Source organism: Branchiostoma belcheri, unplaced genomic scaffold (genome assembly GCF_001625305.1).
Source record: "Branchiostoma belcheri isolate BF01 breed outbred unplaced genomic scaffold, Haploidv18h27 scaffold207, whole genome shotgun sequence".
In the NCBI taxonomy this organism is placed as follows: Eukaryota; Metazoa; Chordata; class Leptocardii; order Amphioxiformes; family Branchiostomatidae; genus Branchiostoma; species Branchiostoma belcheri.
In genome coordinates, this window is record NW_017803569.1 from 204,423 (window position 1) to 230,251 (window position 25,829).

At 43.5% G+C, this 25,829-nt stretch overlaps 1 protein-coding gene across 1 annotated transcript in view; it reads left to right on the forward strand.

Moving 5' to 3' along the window:
* LOC109469536 (sodium channel protein type 4 subunit alpha-like) overlaps positions 1–25,829 on the forward strand; it is an 83,105-nt gene that overhangs the window by 48,181 nt on the left and 9,095 nt on the right. The window contains 21 exon segments of the mRNA XM_019768068.1: positions 185–388; positions 1,120–1,177; positions 3,321–3,465; positions 4,726–4,857; positions 6,476–6,495; positions 6,954–6,996; positions 7,659–7,947; positions 9,709–9,761; positions 10,085–10,199; positions 10,957–11,123; positions 11,509–11,679; positions 12,400–12,560; positions 12,908–13,085; positions 14,157–14,370; positions 14,753–14,961; positions 15,614–16,117; positions 16,506–16,679; positions 17,981–18,103; positions 24,093–24,265; positions 24,619–24,709; positions 25,275–25,341. Coding sequence (XP_019623627.1) covers positions 185–388; positions 1,120–1,177; positions 3,321–3,465; positions 4,726–4,857; positions 6,476–6,495; positions 6,954–6,996; positions 7,659–7,947; positions 9,709–9,761; positions 10,085–10,199; positions 10,957–11,123; positions 11,509–11,679; positions 12,400–12,560; positions 12,908–13,085; positions 14,157–14,370; positions 14,753–14,961; positions 15,614–16,117; positions 16,506–16,679; positions 17,981–18,103; positions 24,093–24,265; positions 24,619–24,709; positions 25,275–25,341 — 3,291 coding nt within the window.

The following is a 25,829-nucleotide window of genomic DNA, read 5'->3' on the forward strand; positions in this document are numbered from 1 at the left end:
AATTGTACTTTGACCCATACTTGGCTTAGTGATCAACATCACATACATCAACACTGTATCTGACTTGGTCCTAGATGATGTCTGTTACCATTGTGCAAATTATAGGACCCGTCTCAGGTCTTTGCATCAACTGAATTGTTTCATTGCCAATACGTATTTTCAATGCTTTTCATTCTTTTTGCAGGCTTAAAAACAATAGTGAACGCTTTGCTGAAGTCGATGAAGATGCTGGGAGAGGTCATGCTGCTAATTGTCTTCTGTTTGACCGTCTTCGCCTTGTTTGCGCTGCAAGTGTACCTGGGAGTCTTGAGACATAAGTGTGTACAGAACCTCCCGGAGAACATGAACGTTACAGACAGCGAGTATGCAGAACATATACAGAACAGCAGTGAGTAGGATTGCTTCGTGTTTGTAGTAACATTATCAGTGTTTTACCTTCATAGTCAAGCGGCATAGCTGAAAAATTGAGCACCAAATTTGGTACTTAATCATATTCTAAGCAAATCTGCATATTTCAAGGAGCGATTTTATGGTCTTTTCTGCTATTTTACTATGACAGTAATCATAATGAAATTTTGTACAAAAATGTACACTATTGTTCTTTGATTCGCTTGGGGGGTACTAGTATTTTCATCAAAATGTATATTTTGGCTTCTGCGTCAAATGACGAAATTTACATAGATATGTGACCAGTTTTCCCTATCAATTAAGGAGACAGGTGCTGACCGCCATGCTGGTGTCCTTATTTGCATCTCAATAGATTATAGTTTAAGCGTACACAGCGATTTTGTGTTTTCTCATATCATTTTATGCATTCTATGACATTCTCTTCTCTGAGCTGTCGACATTCAATAGTGGTTATTTTAGAAGATCTACATAAAAGTTCGAACCATGGTTGAACCATTGGTTCGAACCGAAAAAAAGTTCAAACCATGGTTCACTGACATGTAAATAGGGACACCATCATGGCGGGGAACACAGCAATTGCTTAATTTTTGCACCCTAAAGGCATTCCTGTAACCAGAAGTATATTTGACAAGTTATCGTCGATGACAACGCCATATATCATTTGAAGTGTTGATAGATCAGCTCAAACGTCTGTCCTATTTCTTTCCCCAGCTTACTGGTACGAAGTGGACGGTGATTACGTAGTTTGTGGAAATGCATCAGAAGCAGCGTAAGTTATGCTCCTTATTTCATTTAACGTATATAGAAACAAAACCATCGATATACAAGTATGTCCTACTACCAGACCTACAGGTGTTGAAGCATGTGGATGGTCAACTCAACTGGGTTAAAGACTGTACGACATCCAAATACAACCTTTTGTGATTGAATTTAACAACAATGATAGTATCATTCAATTAAAATACACGCATGTATCTGCGCCAAATATGCATCCTTCTCCTATTGTTGAACATGGCACCATAAAAGATCATTCTCCATATTCCAGGTAAGGTAATCAGATTATGAGTTAGAGTAAACCTGGCAAACAGTTCGGAACCCAGCACAGAAAAGAGTGTACGTTTGCAAGGCTGGAAAAGCAAATATTGTAAAATCATGCAATAAATACATGTAATCGTGAATTATTAAGCAACAATTGGCTTCTCAAGAAAGTGCGAGTTATGAGTTATCAACCTGGCCGCTACATTCAGTGTTCATATATATATATATATATACATCAGATCAGCTCATGATTCAATTACCTTGTGAGAAAATCCTCGCTTTTGAAGAATATTATTTCATGGTGCATGGGTGTTCAATAACAGAAGTAGATATATTTGGCACAAAACGTTAATTGAATAATATCATTATTCTTAAACACAATCAGGAAATGGTGTATTTTTAGTGTCATATGGTCTTTAAGCCGCTTTACAATGATTTTCATAAAAATGTCAACTGTGTTGAGGGTTTTTATTACTAGCATTGATTCTTGTCTAGGGTGTGCTATCGTGAATCAGTCTATTGAAGTATCTGACCAATTGTATGGTTAGACTAGATAATTAGATTAGATTAGATTAGACGTTGAAGCAGGAAGATATCGTTTCCTAGGGGATGAGTTTTTATACCATGATTGTTTATCTCTAATACCAAGCTTCTTTAGCCTGGGAAGTTTTGGAAGCAGCGTGAAAACGTAAGGAACTCATCATGACCATCAATAACATGTCTGCGTCTTGTCACGTGTCTTATACTTCATGGGCCAAAACGTGTATGAGTATGGATCAGAAACTGTGTTGGCAGCGGCTTTACAAGTCTTTCTTTATGTTCCACCGGAGCGATGTACCAAAAAAAAAAACAACCTAGAATGTGTATTATTTGTTCTAGAGATACGTTGCCATTCTCTGTGTAGAGTTAGCGCATTCAACGTCTGTCATTCGTCCTGAGAATGCGGCTGAGTTGTTGTTGGATTCGATCATATCATAATTGTTCAACTATACGTGTGCTGTGTTACGTGAATGGGTATATATTTCCACATATGGTCACCGTTGTTGGCAAGTGTGACAAGTAGAATTATAGTGCCAGATTGTACCAACTTGTAAAATGGCAAAACATCGTGACTTCGGCAGCATTTTGCATCTGGTGTCGGACAAAAATATCTAGCGAGTTTGCCATCAATATAAAAATAATATAGTAAACAAACAAACAAAAATGACAAGTAAGCAGCTGATGTCCTCCGTATATTGCCTTCCAAGTGTTGGAAACATTCACAGATCAATAGACATTTCTAAAAGTTCATAGTCTTATTAATTTGACGCCTCTCTCTAGTTGGTAGGCCGGCTTGGCACATGACCATGTGATCCTACGTTGGCCTTTTCCCGATACGTTAGTGAGGATTATACCATGGTCAATACTAACCGAAGGAGGCCATACTAGTAGTGAGGATGTCTCGCCGGAAAGAAAATTCGAACTACGTTTGGTACATCCATCATGATAATCGTGTAGTGAGGTATTTTTTGTTCGCAACTCGATGTCATGATTATTGTTCTTTATCTGTTGTTTCAAGCTGTAACAAAATTGATGTCCTTTCAGACATGTGATGTAACGAAGCCAGTTTTTGGCAAACCAATGTCCTGAGCATATGTTGTTTCGAAATTTATCATGACATACTTCAAGTTTTCCACAAATTAATCGATGTATATGTTGTTTTAAGCTGTAACAAAATTGACGTGCCTCCAGGCGTTTGGTGCAGTGAAGGTCGTTTTTTTGCGCAAATGTCCTGAGCATATGTCGTTTTAATTAAGCTGAAACAAAATTGATATTGTACTTCTTGAAATAAACTCCTCTACGCTTCACTGCTTTTTTTCCCTGTGTATAAACAGGAAGTGCCCGGACGGCTTCACCTGTCTGCCGGACATCGGGATCAACCCGAACTTCGGCTACACCGGGTTTGACGACTTCGGCATGGCCCTGCTCACCTCGCTGCAGCTCATCACGTTAGACTACTGGGAAAACGTCTACAACCTGGTGAGTTTTATATACGGTCATTACTGGGTAAGGCCATGTTGATTTGATTACCAATTGGGAACCTCAAGCTGTGGCGTCGTGTGGTGTAGTGGTACATCACTGGACTATGAAACGGGGAGACCCGGGTTCGATTCCGGGTCGTACCCGAACAAGTCCGAACATGCGCCGCGACGTTGTACCCTTGGGAAAGGTACTTTACACGACTTTCCTCACTTCACTCACATGAGTACCTAGCTTCGGCTAGGGACGTCCCTCGGATAGGACGTTAAATGGAGGTCCCGTGTTTGGGAGAGCCACACCCCACGCACGTTAAAGAACCCACCACACTTATCGAAAAGAGTAGGGGACCTTCCCGGTGTGAGTGGTTCAAACATTACAGTCTGGTCTCAGGTTTGACATCTTTGAAAAGGTGATAGTCACCTGTTATGTCAATCCTTCCACAAATGTGGTAAATCGTCATAAATAAATAAATAAATAAGCTCAAGCTTAAGACTGACGCGAGCGTGCGAGTAAAAAGTTTGACAAAAAAAACCTCATTATTGCCTTCTACATGGTCATTAAGGTTGAGAAACTAAGGCAAACATTAATAACTTGCAATAGTTACAATAATTATGTATTGTTTGCTTCTCTGATGAACGTGTTTTACGAGCTGTTATGCCATGTTCGCCATAACGTCATTGGCAGAAGTCAATTGGATCAACTGTCGGCAGAATTCAAGAACTGGAATAATTTTTTGCATGATTTAATGTTCCCTAACATCAGAAGAGTGTAGTTTTGGTCCAAATGTCTTTGTCCATTGAATAATGAAACTTTATTCGCAAAATCATGCCCGAAGGCTAATTGCTTTTACAATCAAGAATAAAACACATTGCAATACAGTTACAGGAGACAGGTAACAACTGTCTGGAAAAAAACTTCTACTTCTACTACTGCGCTAGCTATTATGGGGTTCGACTTCTTCTTTGAAGGCAGTGGATAATGAATAGTCCCACATTCTGCATAATTAGTGGGTTTTGTGATCTTAGTAGAAATGCAGTTTTTTGGTGATCTTCTAAATGACGAAAGGATGGAGAAATTGTTGTAACTGTCTGAAATAATCTGTTTCTTTCGGTCTCATAGTGAGGACACTGGCTAACAAAATGTATTTCATACCTATAAATAATACCTATCACAGTTGACTATTTTCGGGAACTGTTGCATGTCTCAGTGTTATTCATGTCGTATGGTCTTTAAATTTATAATTTTCCCATCTTGCTTTAGATCATCGAAGCCAGCGGACCCTGGAACATGCTGTTCTTTATCATAGTGGTGTTCTTCGGGTCGTTCTACCTGATCAACCTGATGCTGGCTGTGGTGGCCATTTCCTACGAGGAGGAAGCGAACTATAGCAAGGTAAGGACATCGCTGATGATGCGGGAGAGATTTATCTAGCTATCTCTTAATGATGCACATCCTCATTCGCAGGAAGATTGCCTCAGATCAGAAACTCGTGTTTATTATGAACATGTTGTGAGACCAAGTTGATGAATCCCCTCAGGAAGCCTCTACACTATAAATCCAGGTGCAGATCTGCACGGTTTGTTTCAAATCAATTTTTTTTAAAAGTTGAAACAAGGAACATACCAGAAGGTTTTATACATTAATGATGATTAAAGTAACGTTACTACCGTGGCAATAACACATTGCCAGCCGAGATTTTCCTTCTTCTTGAAGGCGGCAATACCAAAAAAAGTACACGAGTGCGGCGACTCAAATCATGTCAATCAACATTGTAAAGCGTTACATGTCCAATACCTAACGTCCACTAATACTGCGGTAAGGACAGTGTTGGATATCATTGTTGTGCATGTTAGTTCTAGTCGCTGTTGTTGGTGATGCCTGTGTATCGATGTGCTATGTTGAATATACTGCACCTAGGGTGAAGTAGTTTATAGCAGTAGTCTTCGCCTGTAAGTCGCATTGCTACTATCACATGGTGTTCTTGGTGTTGGTCTGTGTACTGATGTGTGTTGTGTTTTCTCCCCTGTAACACTGTGCCACTGTATGTCGTGCTCGTATATAATGCTATCATCATTGTGTCGCAGTATCTAGTGGTGTTTGTTCTTTGTGTGTTGCCTGCCGTGCGGTGTGTGGGGCTGCGAAGGTACCGTACCCTGCCGATGACATAAGCCCGGTAACACCCTCTCCAGCCCCGCCCGAGTAAATAACATTTGCCCCTCAGTACCTCAGAGACCCAGGGAGACGTCTGATCAGGTGGACCAATATTGGCACTAAAGATATAATGTATAATAATTACAAGTTGTGATTACTGATGTCGTCGTGACAACGGAAAATCATAATCATAAAGATTTTTTAGGACTGTATCGCGACGAGGAAGTTGTCGTCAATAATAATCCGCAATATTCCACTTACATATTTGTCCGTTGACATTCCATGCTCCACATTGACTTGTCGTGGGCAAAAGTAAGTTAGAAAAAAATCACATTGGGTGCGATGTAGGGTAGAGTCGTCACTCCAGTGTTGATCATACACTTGTTTAGAATTGTCTTTTTACCACATAGATGCACCCATGAAGTCTGAACCCCCCTGTATTAATTTAGCATCAGTTTAGACTCCATTATTCTCAATTTTAAATGGTTTCCGTCCTGTAGGCGTTTCTCTACCACCATTCCATGTCCTTTGTGTAGCCACAGTAAAACATCCCGTAGCTTTCTGAATGTTTTAACATATATCTGTGCATATTAATACTACACCTGTGAACTAAACCATATACCCTCCGTTCAATGCCTTACTAGCACCCATTGCCACATTAACATTCGACGTATTTATAACCGTTCAATTTAGTTCGAAAAATACCTACTGCGCCTAATTTAGTTAAATCTCACTAGCACCCTACCCGTAGTTTGGTGGCGCGTTACAATAGTTTAAATATTATAACTTTGTCGTGCTTATTCAATGTGTGTTTTAAATATCCTTCTTCTTTTGCTGCTTTTCCCCTCTCAAACAACAGCAATTTTGGAAGAAGTTGAGGTGAGTAGACGCCTTCCTCTCTAACGGTTTCTCCCATGTCTTCTAATAACAAGCTCCATGTCGTCTGCGTTTCCATGGTAACGGGCTATTAGTGAGGAAGTGACGTCAGTAGAAAGGCATGTGAGGTGTTAAGGTGGTGCATGTAATGAAATGAGGGTCAGCCGTAATTTTTATTACACCGTGCAATCTGAATGTAATCATCTACCGCAATCATGTACACTGTAAACTTCATGTATGCCATCTAACAAACTATCCACAAAGTGCTCTGGTTCTAAGGAAGCATATGGTGAATTATATGGTTTACATATCTAGGTTGGAGTCGTAAAGCTGTAATTTTCATCACCTTTGGTGCGCAAACCTAAAATCATGAATACATATGTTCTCCATTCATCAGTAGTTTTCTAGGAAATATTATTATTTTTACTGATGGACAAAACGTTTCACATTTTTTCCACCAGACGGAAAGTCCGTTCCAGACAGTGGGTTTCCAGGATGGCTAAGGTGTTGCATTATGTTCTTCTGCAATAAACCTGCATGCTCTGTGTAATAATAACGTCAACAGCACGTGTCTCTCTTTTTTTAAAAGCATGAACAAGTCCAGGAGAAGTGCATGTTCTACAAGTGACGTTCACCTGCAGTTTTTATTGGGAAATTTCCTGACGTATATATTTTTTAAGAATTGCAAACGGTTCTTAGAATTTTGGTTTTCGTTGCGAAAAATGACATTTCATAAAAAGTATCAAAATTAACAAAACAGCTACAAGGCTGCAGGTGATCGTCTTAGGTGTCATATCTACAATTTCTTCAAGTTTACCGGGGGTACTTTTACTTGTCTAGCTCCTCCTACAAGATCTCTTCATTCTACTTGGCCGCTCGGCTTTCTTCGTTAGCGCTCCGAACTTGAATCTATCTTGTTCCCAGTTGCATGATAGATAACCACTGCATGATAACGGCACATGTGCACATGTGCAGGTGTTAAAGTTTAAACTTTTAGGCCATTCTCTATGTACATGTGTATATACATGTACGACACTTTATCCTTACACATCACACTGCAGATGTGCACATGAAACTGTGAAATGGCTCATATCCAATGTGTGACAGTACATATTGGAAAGATAACACTATACACAATAACGAAATATTGTTTATTGTTGCTGCAGGACGGGACAACAGCAGCACAAACAGGGACCGCATCAGAGTTTACCATTGAAAGCGGCGATCAAACCAAGCAGAACCCTCCGGGAAACGAGTCCGGAGAACCCGGAGAAATTGAGAAGGAAAAGCCGCATACGAGCGCCAATGACACCCCTCCGTCCAGTAAAGAATACCCGGCGGCCGTTTTGAACCTAGACGAGGGTAAAACGGTCTACGTGCCCGACGGGGATATTCAGGAGGAGAAAGGGAAGAAGAGTGGGGACGAGCAGCGTGCTTGGCAAAGTGGACGGAAAGGTTAGTTCTGAAGCGGGTGACATTCCAAGTGCCCGTCTTGGTAGCGAAGCTGCTAGTGAGGGATCTGAGCCTCCTCATTGCGTGGACATGTGGACCCCGGAATCTTCCGGAGGAGAGGTAGTTCTCAAAGTTTCGTCGTATGGCGTGATAAATTCCAGTAGCACGTCCCGATTGATGCCGTACGTACGTGGTCGCGTGTCGTGTTGAGCTCAACCTGCTTGTCTGGATGCGGCTGTTATCAATGTAACCACGGAATAAAACCAAATACCTTCAACAACCCGAGTTTTTGTAACAACAAATCTTTCTCTTCTTCCTGTCATGTTGTTGTTCTACTAACAGTTTCCTTCCTCCCGTTTTTCCTACTAACGTATTTGTCAAATCCCGCCTCATATCTATTCATATCAAAACAGCAACTGAGTTGTTAACATGCTGTATCAATGTTCATGTATCTCTCCTAATATTCTCTTCATCTCTCTTCTCCTTCTCTCTCTCTCTCTCCTTCTCTCTCTCACTAACGTTGATGTCTACAGGAATACACCCCTCTCTCATTGCTGTTAAAACAACGTGGCTGAATGCTCAAACATTTTGCCTTCAACCATATCCTTCGGCGACACATAAATGTAAAGCACCATTTCACCCTCAATCAAGTAGGGCCCCAAAGTTTGCAACATGCGGATGCAGCTAGATGTCACGTAACAAAAGGTTGTATCTCGACATTTCTAACAGGGTTGACATCTAAGTCAGCAACGTTTATACTATAAGTAGTTTTTTTTCGGGACCGTAAATATGCAAATGAAGGAACTCGTAGCCCAGCGCCGAATCGTAAAACTTATGTGATGCTTTTTGTGACCAGCAATCCGTACTAGAATGATCGCGCTTTGTTCTATTTATCTGTATGTCAGAGTTATATGCTGTCTAAAAGGCAAGGTTGATTCTAAGGGCTGAACCGCGAGATTGTCGCTTTAAGACAGGACGAAAAGTTTTTCGCGTCTCCGATGAATCCGTAAGACAAGGCGAGAATATGTCAACGGGGGATTTTCATTTCGTGGTTTAGGGACTGAACGAACAAAAGCAACGGCTAGAATGCCAATGACGTCTCTCCCTTCTCAGCATATTTCACAACAGATGATATGGCGGGGTAACATCAACAACATCTATTCACAGCCTCTCGCGGTTTGTCAGCAGAGATTTAGGTACGGGTTGCCCCCCAAATGGTGCTATGCATATACGAAAGGCACCTACGCGGCTCCCGTCCGATCTGTAAGTCGCCTTGTTCTGTCCCGAGCACCCTACCTGTCTCTGTCATGGGTGCAAGACATGTGTCTTCTCGTGTGGTATACCTGTTGTATCTCTGTCTTACTTTCTGTTCTTTATTACATCTGAGGAGTCATGGCACAATGATACGACATTAGGAGAAGACATTTGCATGTGTTCACAACCGAGTTGTTGATGCTTGTGAGTGAGCGCACCTGTGGTAGTAGTACGCAGTCATGTTCTCCCAAAATGGCCCTGGTGTGCAGGTGTATAGGGCATCTCACTGTTCGGAGTGCGCATGTGCAGTCGTGGTGCATTGTGGTCTAGGTCAAAGTTCAAGATCTCTTGTCTTGTAACAACACCCACTTGGTTATACTTTTTTTTCAATTTGCCGTCCTTTGGGGGCGTGTGAGCATTATTCACATCCTGAAATGGCCAGGATACGTTGAGAACACAGCAGACAGCACCCAAACACAGCCACGTTCGATGTTTTGTTGACTCCTGAAGGAATCTTAACCTCTGACCTTACCCACATTCCCCTGCGGCGCTGCAACAGTGAGGTAGCTTATTACTGGTGTCATCGGTTGTGTAGCTTTAATTTTGTCTGAGTTTCTCTGACGTGTTCCCACATCACCTCTATAGCACATTGTCCGTTGGTGTATACATCGTGTACGTACATGTAATCCCCGTCTCGCACGTCCAGCTTCAGTACGGGTAGTTACAGGGACCATCAACAGCGCACAGGCGAGCTCTAGTCCGTAGGGTATAGTCTCATAGAATGTGTATGGTCAGTAAAGCTGTGGTGGTAGATATTACAATAGGTCTTGTGTGTGAAATGCTGGTTCGGCATGGGAAGCACAGTTCTGACTACTGTTCTTTCCAGATCTCCTCCTCTGCGGTTGAGGTTGAAGCAAAGGCAGAGGACGGACCGTTCAACAAGTTGTCAGTAATCGAGGAAAAAGTGCCAAGGTCATCGTCTCCGACTATCCGGGTTACAGGTAAGGCACTTGTTGTTTGGAAGAGATGTTTTATGCCGTTTGTTGGTTTTGATTCATGCGTGCCACCTACCCGTCTGTCACAAAAGTGCATGTACTCTTAACGTAGCATTCTCTTGTGTAAAAAGGCCCTCTGTCGATAACAGCAATACAGGCACCTACCTTATTGAAAATGAACGTTTTGTGAGATTGCGCAGTTTGCCTAGTCGTTCACAGTTGGAAATTTGCATCTTTCTTTTTCATATGCAGACAACAAAGATAGTAGTTATAAAGTTTGAGCTTTGTTCCAACACAAAAAAGTAAACTCACCATACATTTTCGGTCGATCTCGTCAACCTTCGTCAGATGTGTGACCCACTTGCTGACTATCCGGAAGTCGGAAGCGTGATGACGTCAGGGGTGAATCAAAAGTGGTGGGATGACGGAATCTACCATCTGAAACAAAAATAGCATTACATCAATATAAATTAGAAAGGTAATATTTGCATATTCTAGTAGACGGAGACAGGAGTCTAAATCCCTCCTGCTATAAAAATGCAACATTATGTAACACTTTTTACCATGGTGACAGACGTCTGGTTCAGGTCATTGACCTTATTTGTTTGGAGAAGAAGAAGAGGAAACGTAGCAAAAACAATATACAATATGTTTCGTTCGGTAAACATAGCGGTTGGCTGTTTTTTTTTGCTACAGAACCATCGCCTGTTTTATACGCGCCACCTACACGCTTGGAGCGGCTGAAGAAAGGGTTCATGGACAGGTGCTGCGCGTGGACGTGCTGCCCCTGCTGGGGGATTCCAACATCGTCATGGACCCTTGGCCGACCTGTTCATCACGCTGTGCATCATCGTCAACACCGCCTTCCTCACCATCGACCATCACGGCATGAGCGCCGATCTACAGAACACCCTGACTGTCGGCAACCTGGTACGTACCCGTTCTCTAGAGGGCCTCAACACATGTGGGATGTTCTGAAATACTAGGCATAGCTAAGCATGGATCTTACTTTTAGCAGACGACCATTTATCTACTAGTATTTATGATGATTCACCACACTTGTGGAAGGATTGACAGGACAGCTGACTATCACCTCTTCACGAAGTTAGGTACTCATTTAAACCCGACGCAAGTACCTCACCACAACAATGGCTCTGCCAGGGATTCGAACCCAGGTCGATAACCTTTGTGTTCGGGAAGAGGTCACACAAGTTTGGACCCTCTGGCGGTTTCCTCTTTGAACTGCAGGGCTGTTTGCTTGCAGACGTTGAAACAAGATGATTCATACTAAATCACAACTGGCTTTTACCGACAGGTGTTCACTGGTATCTTCGCCGCGGAAGCTTTCATGAAATTGATCGCACTGGGCAAGGACTACTTCAAGGACAAATGGAACGTCTTCGACTTTGTGGTGGTGATGATCAGCCTTCTCGAGCTGGCACTGGTCAACGTCAAGGGTCTGTCCGTTCTCCGGACATTCCGACTGGTAAGTGTAGAAGAACAACCCTAGGCCATGTTGATTTGGTGATATGCATGACATCCGCGCGCATGAATGTTCGTCCGTTAAAAAAAATCGTTTTCGACCATACTGTAAATCGTACAAAGCAACCGCAAATTGAGCAAATATGTTGATAGTTTGTTGCGTCCCCCGTCTCTATTCAGGGATGATTGTAGGGCCTTGCTGTACACTTCTATGTATATAAAAATATTGATGTGTATAAATAGATATTAACATTCCTCTGTAAAACATATTACATACGGTGTTCAACTACTTTTTTTTCAGATTTGCAAGCACCTAATAGGTTCTATAGATCTGTAGATCAATGGATCTATACCATTATTACGTCACAGTTTGTTTATCGCAATGAATGCCGGTCAATCGACGTTTATATTGTACAGGGGTGCGTAGCGCGGTGTGTGTTTGTGTAGCGTTAGCCTAATATAAGGCTTTTGATACAGTACTACTTTCGTCTAATGTCACAACTAAATCACCCATGCGGCATGTAATGCTGTGTCAACACAACTAGACACAGCAAAAAATCAGACATACATTACTTTGAAAACTTTGAAATGATCTTTATTCTTTTTAAGTGACCGTTCTAGAATGTTCTTTAGAACAGGTAAACAAACTGTGACGTAATAATGGTATAGGTCCATTGCAATTGTTTCCTTGCTGACAGAGTACTATCAATTCTTCCCCTTGTAGCTGCGAGTTTTCAAACTGGCCCGCTCCTGGCCGACCATGAACATGCTGTTGTCGATCATCGGCAGCTCGCTAGGGGCGCTTGCCAACTTGACAGTGGTACTGGTCATCATCGTCTACATCCTGGCCGTACTTGGCATGCAACTTTTCGGGGAACAATACAGGTGGGTAGAAATTTACATGCGTGATTCGTTCAGCAGTGGATCACATAAGTTGCAGAAAGTTTATGGCGTCCCCCGTCTCGGTTCGTCCCTTTGTCTTCAAATTTATTAATAATCAATTTGTCTGCAACAAAAACTTCACTGGTAAGATGAATAGTTTCCTCCTCTAAGATGTATAGTTTCCTCACACCGTTTGTCTGTAGTGAATATTGTTTTTAAAATTCGTTTGTAAATCGGACCTAATTCGAATTCAATCCTACTGCAATGTTCAATGAAGTGATCTTGAATCTCTATGCGCAGAGTGATACACAAAGTCATTAACCATTATATTGTAACGATCTGCTTTCCAGAACATTCTACGCAGATGACATGCCCCGCTACACGTTTGTGGACTTCTTCCACTCCTTCATGATGATTTTCCGCGTGCTGTGCGGGGAGTGGATCGAGCCGCTGTGGGAATGTATGCAGGCGGCCGGCTCAGGCTGCATCCCCATGTTCCTCGTCACTCTCACGCTGGGAAACTTCATGGTAAGAAGGACCCTTAGTTGACATCAGGTTAAGACGTGTGGGGTGAGATGTTAGCTGTTTTTGGCAATGCTTCAGGGGCGGAGGCATTTTCTTTCAGGGGTAGACAAGTATGACAGGTGCACCAACTAGGCTGCAATAGCAGTTTTAGTTATAGCAGTTATTGTAGTAGTAGTAGTGGTATTATAAGTGTAGTGGTCTTTAATTTTATATATTAGATGATAAATGATGGTGTGGTCGTGTGGCGTCACTACAGAGAGTTCGGCTCAGAACCAAGAGGTCCCGAGTTCGAATACTGCCATGCCACCGATCTTGTGCCCTTGGGAAAGGCACTTTACACTCACTTCGGTGAAAACGAGTATGTCTATTGTCCGTTCATGCTTTTGTCCTTTGCGTAGGTGGCGGCATAAAAATAAATTGAAACAAGGGAAATCGTAGATTTCAAACCTCCGGGTTTTTTGTGTTCTATTGGTTTAGGTTATTTGTTTGTGTGTAATATGAAAGTTATGTGCGTAATATGTTTGTATGTGTTTGATGGCTACTGACGGTTGGTTCGGTATGGACTGTTGATTAACGTGTCTCACAGTCTGACAGCCTGCACCGTCACCCGCGCCATTACCCCCGCCGTCATCCCGCGCCGTCATTGCTGCGCCGTCACCCAAAATTTTTATCGGAACCAGACACCCCTCTGTTTGACCCCTTTTGAATGCTAAGACCCAAAACTGCAACCGCCCCATTCCTTAACAACATGGTAATTACCATTTTCAGCATGGCGGGGGTGTCCGGAGCACTTAAAAACCTTTTATTTCGACGCCCATAAACACATATGCAATTAAACAAAAACGTTCTGCATCATCTGCAGCCCAATAGCAATACGTATACCGAACCACAGACAAATCCGTCCAGCCGATCGCGAGAAACAGCTGCTGACAGAAATGTTTCGAACCATAGTAAAACCTCCTCGCGGAAGGATATCTCCTTCCCCGGAGGTAAAAACTTGAGTGCGCTGTTACCATGTCTTGTAATAAATGTTGTAATGAAAAATAAAACCGATGGTGACATTTTTCGTTTTAGGTTCTGAACCTTTTCCTGGCCCTGCTGTTGAACTCCTTCGGTGCCGACACGCTGAGCAACCACCAGCAGAACCAGACGGGAAACAGTAACAAGATCATGGCTGGGCTTAACAGGCTTCGGGCTGTTCTGGCTTTCAAGCGACAGAAGTCACCCAAAGTCCGACCCCGACAGGACGGCAAAGAAGAGAGCAACAGTAACGCTGAAAGCGAAGGAGGTAAATCAAGTGCATCTCCCCATCTTTGTGCCAAAGGAATAAGTCTGAACCTAGTTTGAGTTTTTTTTTCTATTTTATCGAATGCTCACCAAATGTTCTGCCGTGCCCGTCAGTCTTCGCCAGGGATTTCACCCACTTTGCCTTTCCTGACGGGCCCTGTCATAGGGATTTTTACTAATCTCCAAGAAGATCATGTGGGGAAAGGGGAGTCTATCTTGGTCGCCTGTATCCATTGACCTCTTGTAAGCAACCATTGGCCGCCCCACCAATGGTTACAGGTCCCATTGGACGTCTATAGGTTGGGTCAAAGGTCCCCGGAAGTCGGTACCTGCTGCCGTCCACCGTTAACGATTAGAAACCGTTGACATCTATCTCCCTACAGGTGGCAAACTCGCAGTCATAAGTAACGGCTCCGGCCCGTCCATAGAGATGCACGCTATGGAGGAGGGCCGGAACAAGAGTCCCAACAACATCAAGAGCATCACAAGCCTGTCAACCAACCAGGATCCTCCCAGTAAGAAGAATTCTCCTCGACGCCTCGCCCCGCTGGACACCAGAGCACTCGTGGACGAACCGCCTATTACTCCAACGGTACGACTTTGAACAACGTTGCGTCTCAATGTTGTGACGCGTTGTTTTTGTTTTGTCAGACGTGTATTGTACTGTTAATGTCCTTACGTTTTTCTTATCAAGGGGCGCTTAAGATACAGTCATATTCAGCTGATCTTCAAAAGCGGGTTCATCGCATGAAACTAACTTACGAACAATATGACACCATAAGTTACAAGACTACTATATGAGATCGATCATTCACATAGACGTCAGTACCTTGCAAAGACAAATATAAGTATGTGCTCTTCACTACCATAGATGCATATGCTCTGTCGACATGCCCATTTCCACTTGGAACCTATCCTCGGCAATGCACTAACAATGCGGCCATACACCCCACTTGCTCCAAATTCGCACTTTTTATCCAGACTTCACGAGTTTTTTTCCCACGCCAGCCAATTTTGTTAGCAAGTTCCTAACTAGCTTAATCACCTTTTACCTTTTCTTGGGCACCTAGATCTGTTTTCTATAGGTTGTATGCATGTTTCTGTATATGCGTATTGTTTCTCCGTGCGTCCCGTCTGTTGTTTTCTTCCCTTCACAGGCAACCTTGCTGCTTGCTGCTCTCACCGCCTATCCCTCTCTGCCAACCAAACGTCTTTGAGTTTACCTATGTTTGACTGTCCCTTAGCAGGTTGTTCAACATACGGAGCGTGCTTTCCAGGCCCAGCGAGAAGCCTTCAGCAGGTTCGAGGAGACCATGTACCAGAACCACGGCAGCAGCGTCGCGCTCGACTCCCCCCGGAGCGCCAGTCACGCCGGGTCCCGGGCACCCAGCCCCGGGGCCCGATCAACCTCCAACAGCCCTCGGCCCAAATCGGCCAACTCCCAGGTGTCATCTGTAGTAGTGGCATCTCCGAAAGAAGACAGTGAGGAGAAGAAAGAGGAAGAGGTAGACGAAGAGGGAAAGCCCAAGGTAACCTTCGAGGAGACAGAGGACAAGGAACCGGAGGACTGCTTCCCGGAATGCTGCGTCCAGAACTGCTGTCTCCGCTGCTCGTGTTACAGCAGCTTCACCAACAGCAGGCACAGCGCAATGTGGGCAGCAGTGCGGAGGTTCAACTTCAAGATCGTCAACCACAAGATCTTCGAAGGGTTCATCCTACTCATCATCATGGGCAGCAGCCTCTGTCTGGTGAGTTTCACATGACGTCATCGCTGTGTCCGCCGCCATGTTGGTGTCCCCATTTGTCTTTCAATAAATCACAGTCCAAGCATTTATGGACATTTTTAAAATACCTTCTGGCCCTCTTTAATAACAACCATTTGATGTCCACAGCTAAACATATATATATGACTACCTAAAAAAAACTGCCCCTAAAAAAATACTGCACGCTCGAGCTACAATCCATTGATAGAAATAAACCTGGTGATCAACACCTGGTTGCTTTATTGCTGTGAGTGAAAATGCTATATTGTCATAACGCGCCATCACTTAGGCATAGGTTTTTTGCAGCTTTGGTACTACTAGTACCTCATATCGAAGACGCTATTAAAGGCGCGTTTCGTATTTCCCGAAACAGATCTTTGAGGACATCTACCTGCCGACCAAGCCACAACTGAAGGCGGTCCTGTACTACCTGGACATCACGTTTGTGGTCATCTTCACGGTGGAGATGATCCTGAAGTGGCTCGGTGTCGGCTTCAAGCGGTACTTCGGCAGCGTCTGGTGCTGGTTGGACTTCGTCATCGTTGTGGTAAGAATTTTTTTCCATAGACACCTACTCAGATAGACCCCCCCCCCCTGTGCAAATTTTTGGGATCGTCGCTTCTGGCTTCCCCCAGCCGAAGGGAGAATTGTGTCGATCCGAGGTCTGGCATCCACGCTACCAAAGCTTGAAAGTTAATCTGTGTAGGTAGAAGGTCGGGCATCCACGCTACCAAAGCTTGAAAGTTAATCTGTGTAGGTAGAAGGTCTGGCATCCACGCTACCAAAGCTTGAAAGTTAATCTGTGTAGGTAGAAGGTCTGGCTTCCACGCTACCAAAGCTTGAAAGTTAATCTGTGTAGGTAGAATTCATAATGTAGCAAGGTAGAATTCATACTGTAGCAGGATAAGGCCACACCAAGTAAATTTTATGGATGACGTCCGCGCGCGCATTGATTTTGGCCTGTTCCTAGAAAAAAACAACAAATTCTGCTTCCTGTAACTATGATCAAAGAGTCATGACAGAGCCGCAAAAACCCGTAACGCGAAAACAGGACAGGATGACAACTGCTGTTCCACCTGATTTATTGCTGTTTTGATGATGAATAAAAGACCTCTTGCTTGTTACACTGTGTCACCTCATTCAATTTGTGTCCTAACATTTGTCGTCTCTTAGTATTTTTCTGATCTAGGCCTCTTGTTTTTTTTAGGGCCCTTCTTGTTTTTTTTTCGCCCTCTCGCATTAGATTTAGGGTCTCCAAAGGACGTCATCCATAAAATTTACTTGGTGTGGCCTTAAGACTATTTTCCAACCCAAATGGAAAGTGAGACTTTTCGGATAAACAGTACCAGTACTCGTTTTGACAAGGAGTGACTCAATTCACCGCTTAATTAAATACATGAAGTGACAATATGCATGCCGACAGAACACGTTACTCGCTGAACAGTGGCTCAAAAGTTGAAGAAAGTTTATGGCGTGCCCCGTCTCCGTCAAATCATCATCCTTCGTATTCGCATTTTATTGTTCCTTAACAAAAGTACTGAATTTTGTGACAATATGCATGCCGACAGAACACCTTATTTGGTGAGCAGTGGATCAAAAGTTTATGGCGTGCCCCGTCTCGGTCAAATCATTAGCCTTCGTCACTCAGCTGTGTGTTACGCCGAAGGGCGGTTATACCGGCTATACAGATACAGATACAGGCAGATATTATCGTATCATAGTGTTCCTAAAAGAAAAGTACTGAATTTTGTGTATCAAAAAATGAAGTGTTACTACAGTTATATTTCTGTAACCTATCTATTGTCTGACTACTAATTTGCAAAATGACCCCCCTCCCTCCCCCCGCAGATCTCGTTGGTCAGCATCGGCGCAGCCACTGCCGGTATCGACAACCTGTCGGCGTTCCGAGCCCTGAGGACCCTCCGAGCACTGCGCCCGCTACGGGCCATCTCCCGATGGGAAGGGATGCGGGTACGTAGGTTTTTTTTTCTCATCATATTTCAGAATCAATGGTTTCATCAACTTCTCCAAAAACGTAGCGTTTGTGGTTTAATGATTGAACTGATATAAAGATGCAGATGGATTGTTATGATATTTGGTGTGTGGTAAGGTTTTCATCTACTGAATTAGTTGTTGGATTTTGGGGACTGGCGGCTTTCATTGATACCTGAAAGTAAGAATAGTGCACACTATTCTTAATTTCAGTCCATTGTCAGTTGAACACACACGCAACGCAACATCCAGTAACGTTATTGTTAGAAAATACCCTTACCACCCCTTCCTATAAAGTTGAAGTGGAACAGTCTCCCCGTGTACGGACTACTTTTAGCCTATCCGGACATGTGGGATTACTTGTCACAACAGGGTGCGCTTCACACTCTCACGGTAGCGCGGATTAGTCCGCCAGCAAAGACAACAAACAGAACATCCGACTCTTTCCGTTATAGCTGTTCCTTCACATCGCGAAAAACCATTGCCATGATCAAAGACAAAAGGCAGCACTTTAAGTACTTGTTCCGGAATATTGGGAGTCTTCGGTAGCCTGGAGCCTGTACTATACCATACCATACCGTACCGTACCAGACATGCAACGGGGTTTGGACAATCCTCAATAAGGCCATGTTGATTTGATTATATGGATGACATCCGCGCGCGCATGAATTTTCGGCCGTTTAAAAAAAAAAGTTTTCAACCATACTGTAAATCGTACAAAACAGTTGCAAAATGAGCAAAAATATACCATAAGTTACAAAAAAAATTAATAAAAACTATACCAATGTCGTAGAATGCCAAAATCAAACGAAAAAAGACGAAATTGTAAAGAAATGAACTTGAAGACTAGATTATTCGCCAAACCATTCTGTGCCATTTGCTCAACCCTCATGACCACGTAGATTTCATAATGAAAAGAACTTTTTTTTTTGCAAAACTTTTTTTTTATTCGCACGCGCGCATCAGTTTTGGGGCTCCCGGAGGATGTCATCCATATTATCAAATCAACATGGCCTAACAAGTCGTCGGAGAGGGAACATGTTTATCTCTGATTATAAGGCCACGTGTGATCTTGTCTTCAAAACAGCCTCACCAGTGTGAGTTTTTTTAAGTCTTAATGAAAAGAAAACAACGTTTAAATGAAGTCAAAGTCAGGTGTGTTTTGATGCGGGACATGCGCAGCCACACGCCCCGTTTTTGAACCTGAACCATAACAGGTATTAAACTTCACGTAACACACGAGTTCCGCCGGGCAGTCAATAACAACATACCGATTACTGATGACATACCGACGTGATGCCTCTCCATACAGATGCCCGTTGTTTTCGAATGACTCAAAGTTCTTATCTTCCTCCCCGGTTTGTGACATGATCTTCGCGAACGAGTTACGAGCTTGTACAAGGAAGCACGGCGGTCGTACAAAGGAAGTGGCCTTTCAAAATACCTCATTAAGGTTGACTGGATCGGCCTTGCGGTGACCTCATGCCCAAACTTGTTTACCGGCAGCTCGAGGCTCATCAATATGAGGAGTGACAGTCGTGCATGATTGGGACACGCATGTTTGTCGCCAGCTGCCTCCTAGGGTTACTCTCCAGAATTAATCACCAAAACCCATTTACGTGGCGTTTGCAGTGGCGATTATTCAGTAGCATGCGTAGTCCAGCTAATTCTGTAGCGACCCTGCCTCTGGACTAGGAGGTTGGGAGTTCGAATCCCGGCTGATCGATGTCGCTCACCCGACATGCACGCTACTGGAAAAGGTTGCAGCCCTTAGGACAGGGTGTGAAGCCCTGGCCCACTGCTCATTGCGCTTGTAGAAAAGAGCTAGAGAAATTTCCCCAGTACAATGAACCTGTAAATACTGTACAAAGCGTCTGTCTTCTCTGTTACGACCAGTGGGAGATAAGCTCTACAGTGAGCTAAAACTGGATCGAGATCACTTTCTGCCCGAGTCCGAGTAGTGTTCAGACCTTCGCATAACGTCGAAACTGTTTATTTGCACGTTTGTCGGCACAACCTTTCACAACTATCTGAAGTCTTGACAGGCATTTGCGAGTAAACTTCTGTCTTCTGGGGCATCGACATGTTCATCAGGACGCGAAGATTTTCCGTAACTACGCTTCCTGGGTGAGATATGGACATCAGTAAAATGTGGTTGTCAAATGCTTTATTTACATCACGTATGTAGAATTTATGCAATACGGCATGAACACCGTACCCCAAAGACTTTTCCATTTCCCCCGAATCTTACGGAACTGCTCACAAGCTGCCAATGGTGGAAATCTAAAACATGTGGACGTCCTGATATAGCCTTAAGACGGGTGCACACTGTGAGATGAGTGTAAGATGTATTCTAGTGTTTAGTATAGTGTGACTGGTTCATACATATAGCACCATTTGACGACGAAGGTCGTTTCTTATCGTGGACTGGTGGTAAGACTTAAAAACAACTGACGATGTTGACTTTGGCTCCCCTCTTATCCACCACTACGAGGAACGTAAGACACAAAAACAAAGCAAAGCGGAAAAAACAGCCCACTGAGGGACCAAACGTGGTTTCCGCAGTAGCCAAGCTGATATGTGGCAAGTGCATGGGGTGATATTTTGCCCTAAGGCCATGTTGATTTGATTATATGGATGACATCCTCCGGGAGCCCCAAAACTGATGCGCGCGTGCGAATAAAAAAAAAAGTTTTGCAAAAAAAAAGTTCTTTTCATTATGAAATCTACGTGGTCATGAGGGTTGAACAAATGGGACAGAATATGGTTTGGCGAATAATCTAGTCTTCAAGTTCATTTCTTTACAATTTCGTCTTTTTCGTTTGATTTTGGCATTCTACGACATTGGTATAGTTTTTATTAATTTTTTTGTAACTTATGGTATATTTTTGCTCATTTTGCACGATTGTTTTGTACGATTTACAGTATGGTTGAAATTTTTTTTTGCGCGCGCGGATGTCATCCATATAATCAAATCAACATGGCCTAACTGGTGGGCACATCACTTGTGTGTATTCTATCTACTACTGCCGTTGATATCAGCGTAGTAGGACACCACACGGTGTGTTTATTTTCATTTTGAGTAAAAGTAAAAAGAAAGAAGACATATGACATGTCGGAAACCGAAGCATGTCAACATCCTATTCCAAGAAAACGCTCTAAAAGTTAAGTCAATAAAAAATATCCTGTATAAAGTCCGAGAAGAAAGTTCACCGGAAGTGACGCAGCTGTCATCAGTTCCGGGCATCCTGTGGGCGTGACCTGTCTGATGAACCTGCCTCCCGCCGCTGACAAGACTCTGACTTTATTTGGATCCACATTTCAAATAAAGACAAAGTGTCACTGACAGCTCAGTGCATCGCTGTGCCGCGAAACTAGCTTCACATGTGCTCCAAACGTTGGTCCCCGGGCTAGCAGGTTCATCTGATCTCACTTTACACTGTTTTCAAAGAGATCACAGGCCAGAACGTGAGGTGCAGGTGGATAATACCATGCCAAGTCATGTTTGTTTGGAATCGAAATATGTTTTTGATCAGTTGCATAACAAAGGTCCTTCTTTGCGTCATCACATACCAAAACACAGCTCCTTTCTATTCTTGTTCACTGTATTCTCTGCCCTCGTGTGTTTCTATGACGGCAATTCGTATATCTTGGATGTCATTTTGGGGCTACTTCTATAATTTCACAATGTGCAAGATGTACATTGAGGATTGTGTGTCAAAGTTCGCACCGCACGGTCACACTCGTCGTAGGCCGCCGTAGGTTTATCGTACATTTGAGGCACGATATTAAAGCAATTCCAAAGGAAAGGTAGAAAATGTGAAGGAATGAAAATGAAGAGTCTATTATTTGTCATACTATACTCTGCGGGCTTAGCCAATTTGTTTAACCTTCATGACCACGTTGTAGATTTTAGGCAACTTTTTTGCCAAACTGGGGTTCCCAGAGGATGTCATCCATATAATCAAATCAGCGTGGCCTAACTGAGTCCCCGAGAGGGCCGCGACACGTGTTCTGGCGGTTTCACTGACGTTGTTAAACCAGCGGGGCAATGAGACGACGACGGCGGTTTGCTGTTTCACCGTGTTGACGTCTTCAGGGCCACCTGTTTATTTTTCCCATGAGAACGACGCCATGTCAAACAAACAGTGAAACGTTAGCCATCCTCTCGGGTGTTCCACCTGCCTTTGTTCCCGCGCACCTGACTTCAACAGCGCCGGTCATAAAACTTCCTCCGTGTATAGGCGGTCTGACACTCTTATTTTCAACCCTCGGGTCCCAACGTCGTAAACAGGTCTTCTTGCAGCATGAGAAAGTTATTTCAAGAGAAAGCCCGGGGACTAGGGGATACCAAACGTTGAAAAGAAAATATCCAGCGGTATGCAAAGGTCACACCAACGGGACACCTGACGACTGGAGAGCAGCAAGCTCACACATATATTTAGCTACAGAAGGTGGTCCAAAAATCAAAGCAGATTTGCAGATGTCAATGACCGTCAGGGCGAAGCGATGGGATCAAAATATGTTTACTACAGTAGTACATGCCGTATCTAATCTCTACACTTCCCAACTGATATCCTCAATTGTCACATCTTCACAAAATGCTTTGGACGTGGCGGCAGACAGTGTGTTCACATACATGGAGCACGTATTTCAGAGGTTATTGACTTTGCTCTTAAAAAACACCGGAACTTTTAAGGTGTTGTTCTTCCCCCAAAACGATGGTACGTTTCCTGTCTGTTGGGGATTTTTTAAACACTTGGTGGGAGAGATGTAAGAGAGGCCGGCTGGGCGTAGACAGACAGGACCCAAACATGCCAGTCATAAATCTTTCGCCGTCAGGGGGTGATCCTTTACCCGGGAAGACTTGAAGTCTGCAGGGGCGTGGCGATGTCAATGACTTCCGTGAAAAGCACTTAAGAGCCCGCTCGGTTGCCAGGCCCTTGATGTTGGCAGCAGACCGACCGTCCATTCATTTACTCACTGTAAACATGTATAATTGCCTCATTGACATCGCGATACGTTAGATACCCTCTGATCCAGGCACACAAGGTCAGAAGTAAAACGGGAGGGACGGCTGCTATAGCCTCAACATCAGGCTTCTTTGGGCTCCCACTTATGTGCTGTTTTCTGATTTGATTTACCCGGTTTCAGTACCTGTCGCCCAGCTTATTTACAGGCTCAGAAACCTGGTACAATCAGAAATGTTATACCATCAGAAACCAGCACACAAAAAAAACTGCCGAGAATCCTGCTATGGAGGCTAAGGGATTGCTACAATGCAGAACCAAGTATCCAGTTAGTGACTGAAAGGGTAAATGTACGTATTACTTCAGCTGTATTAAACTTAAAGGTCAACATTTGAACATGGTTTGGTAGGCCAACAATGAGTCGTCTGGCGTGGAAGGTAGTGAGAAACTGCGGGTAGGCAGGTTTGGGAAGGCTGTTCCCAATTTGTCAAAGGCTGCTCAAGGACGTACAGAGCTGCTTGTAGCCACACCATGGGTACGGCGACAGGCGCAATATAGCCTAGTGGCTAGAGGGCTCGCTTTGCTTTCGGCAGGTCTCGGGTTCAAACCGCGGACTATTAGAGACTTAAAAAAATGGTCACCGCGGGTACGACTGTGCCAGTAGGTGTTACAGATACGCCAAAGGATTGGTCAATCTTCAAAGTTTAGAAGCAAGAAATAAGCACGGACTTGACTTGAATCATGAACTCAGTGCACCTGTTGTCTCATCGGTATCAAACAAACAAACAAAAAAAAACAATCACGTGAAAACATTCGTCTCCTAGAAAATGTCCATGCAACATTGGCGCGCACGTAGTGTTGTGATGTATTTAATGATACATAAAACACCAATGTTGATAAGTCTTTACAATCCTTGTAAACCTTAAGGGCAAATGATTGCTTCTGAACATGAGTACGTTGTCTTACCGTGTGTTTCTTACTTGTTGTTGTACTGGTAGGTTGTGGTGAACGCCCTCCTCCAAGCCATCCCGTCCATCTTTAACGTGCTGCTGGTGTGCCTGGTGTTCTGGCTCATCTGCAGCATCATGGCGGTGCAGTTCTTCGGAGGACAGTTCTACAAGTGTTTGGATGCGAACGGAGAAAGATTACCCGTCGCAACTGTGAACAACAGGTAGGATCTTTGGACCTAGTACAGGACTCTTGATACACAGGACCTAGCACTAGCCACGTACTACAGACAAAGAAAAAACATTATTCTTTTAACTACCCAAAACCCACTAATTTTGGAAAAGGTGGGGCATTACGTCTTCCATGGTTTACAAGAGAAGTCAAGCCCTTCAGACATAGTTCCAGACAATTACCTTTTATTGTGTAGATTTTATAGTTATTTTGTATGCTGTTTCAATGTTCTTTTGTTTCTTTTCAATGTTCACCAGATTGCTAAATTCTACAACATCATGGTGAACATACACTTTGTACCATACCAAACTTTGTAACATATCGTTGTGTCTACCGACCGTACAGGACCGACTGCCTGAACCAGAACTACACCTGGGAGAACAGCAAAGTTAACTTTGATCACGTTGGCCAAGCCTACCTGGCTCTACTTCAAGTGGTAAGTATCGACTATATAGGATACGTTACGGCTATATATACCCTTGAACAGTATTTGGTGGGATTTTTGACGCTTATGCACTATCCTATATTTACAATGCATGGATTATCACATGTCAGTATAGTTAGATATATATATAGTTACATTCGGTCCTCTTATCTATTGAGATAAATTCTGGTATAGAAGACATATTCATATAGCCTCTACCAGGCTTCAGGAAGCGGTCGGAAGAGTTGAATTTGGCCAAACAGAGAAAACATGCCAGTGGAGTTGGTCCGCTATAGTTTGCCGCACCAGAAGCCTTTCAGAGGTCGTTCTAGCCGCTTCCCGAAGCCTGGTAGAGGCTAATGTTTATGGTATTGAAAGTTTATTGCAAATACATGCCCGACGGCAAATTGCAGTTACAAACAACATAAGAAAGAAAATACAATGGTATGTATAATGTATAGCGCATACATCACAACATATGGAACATTCAATTATAAAGTGATATCCATCCTTGACCAGAACATTAGGCTAACCCTTAGTGTGGGTGAACGGAAATTATATCTGGAACCTTCCGTAGTTGCTGTACCTGTTGTGTCTGTTCCGCTATGCAGCTGAAGTGACCGTGAGCGCACACGCACGGCATGGCACGGTTCCATGTTCACAAACATCCGTCCGTTTAAGTTGACAGTGTCCTGTATGTAGTCAAGAATTCTTGGCAACATCACAAGTGGAAGTGCGGTACGGCATTACATGTGCCCTTGAATCACAGGCGAGGGCGATTACTTCTGTTCTAATGGTGTAAATTAAGGGAAATGAGGCATTGTGACTATAGTCTCCACCAGACGTCTTTGCAGGCTGAGTAAATAGTGTAAATATTCGCGGTGGTTCTACATGTATGTCCTCAGTTTAACGCATCACACAGCGAACATCGCGAAACTTCGCCACTGACGTTGTACTCAGTGACAGGGTAGTGCCAAGTGTAGCTTGGTAGAGTGTCACAGGTTTAGGAGAAAGTTCACATCGTGTTGTGCGCCGGATCGTACATGGGGAAGTCTAATTACCTGAATGGCACGCTGGTTACCGTTGTTGTAAGTAATCGTACTGACCGACATTCAGAGTTCTGAGAGCACTC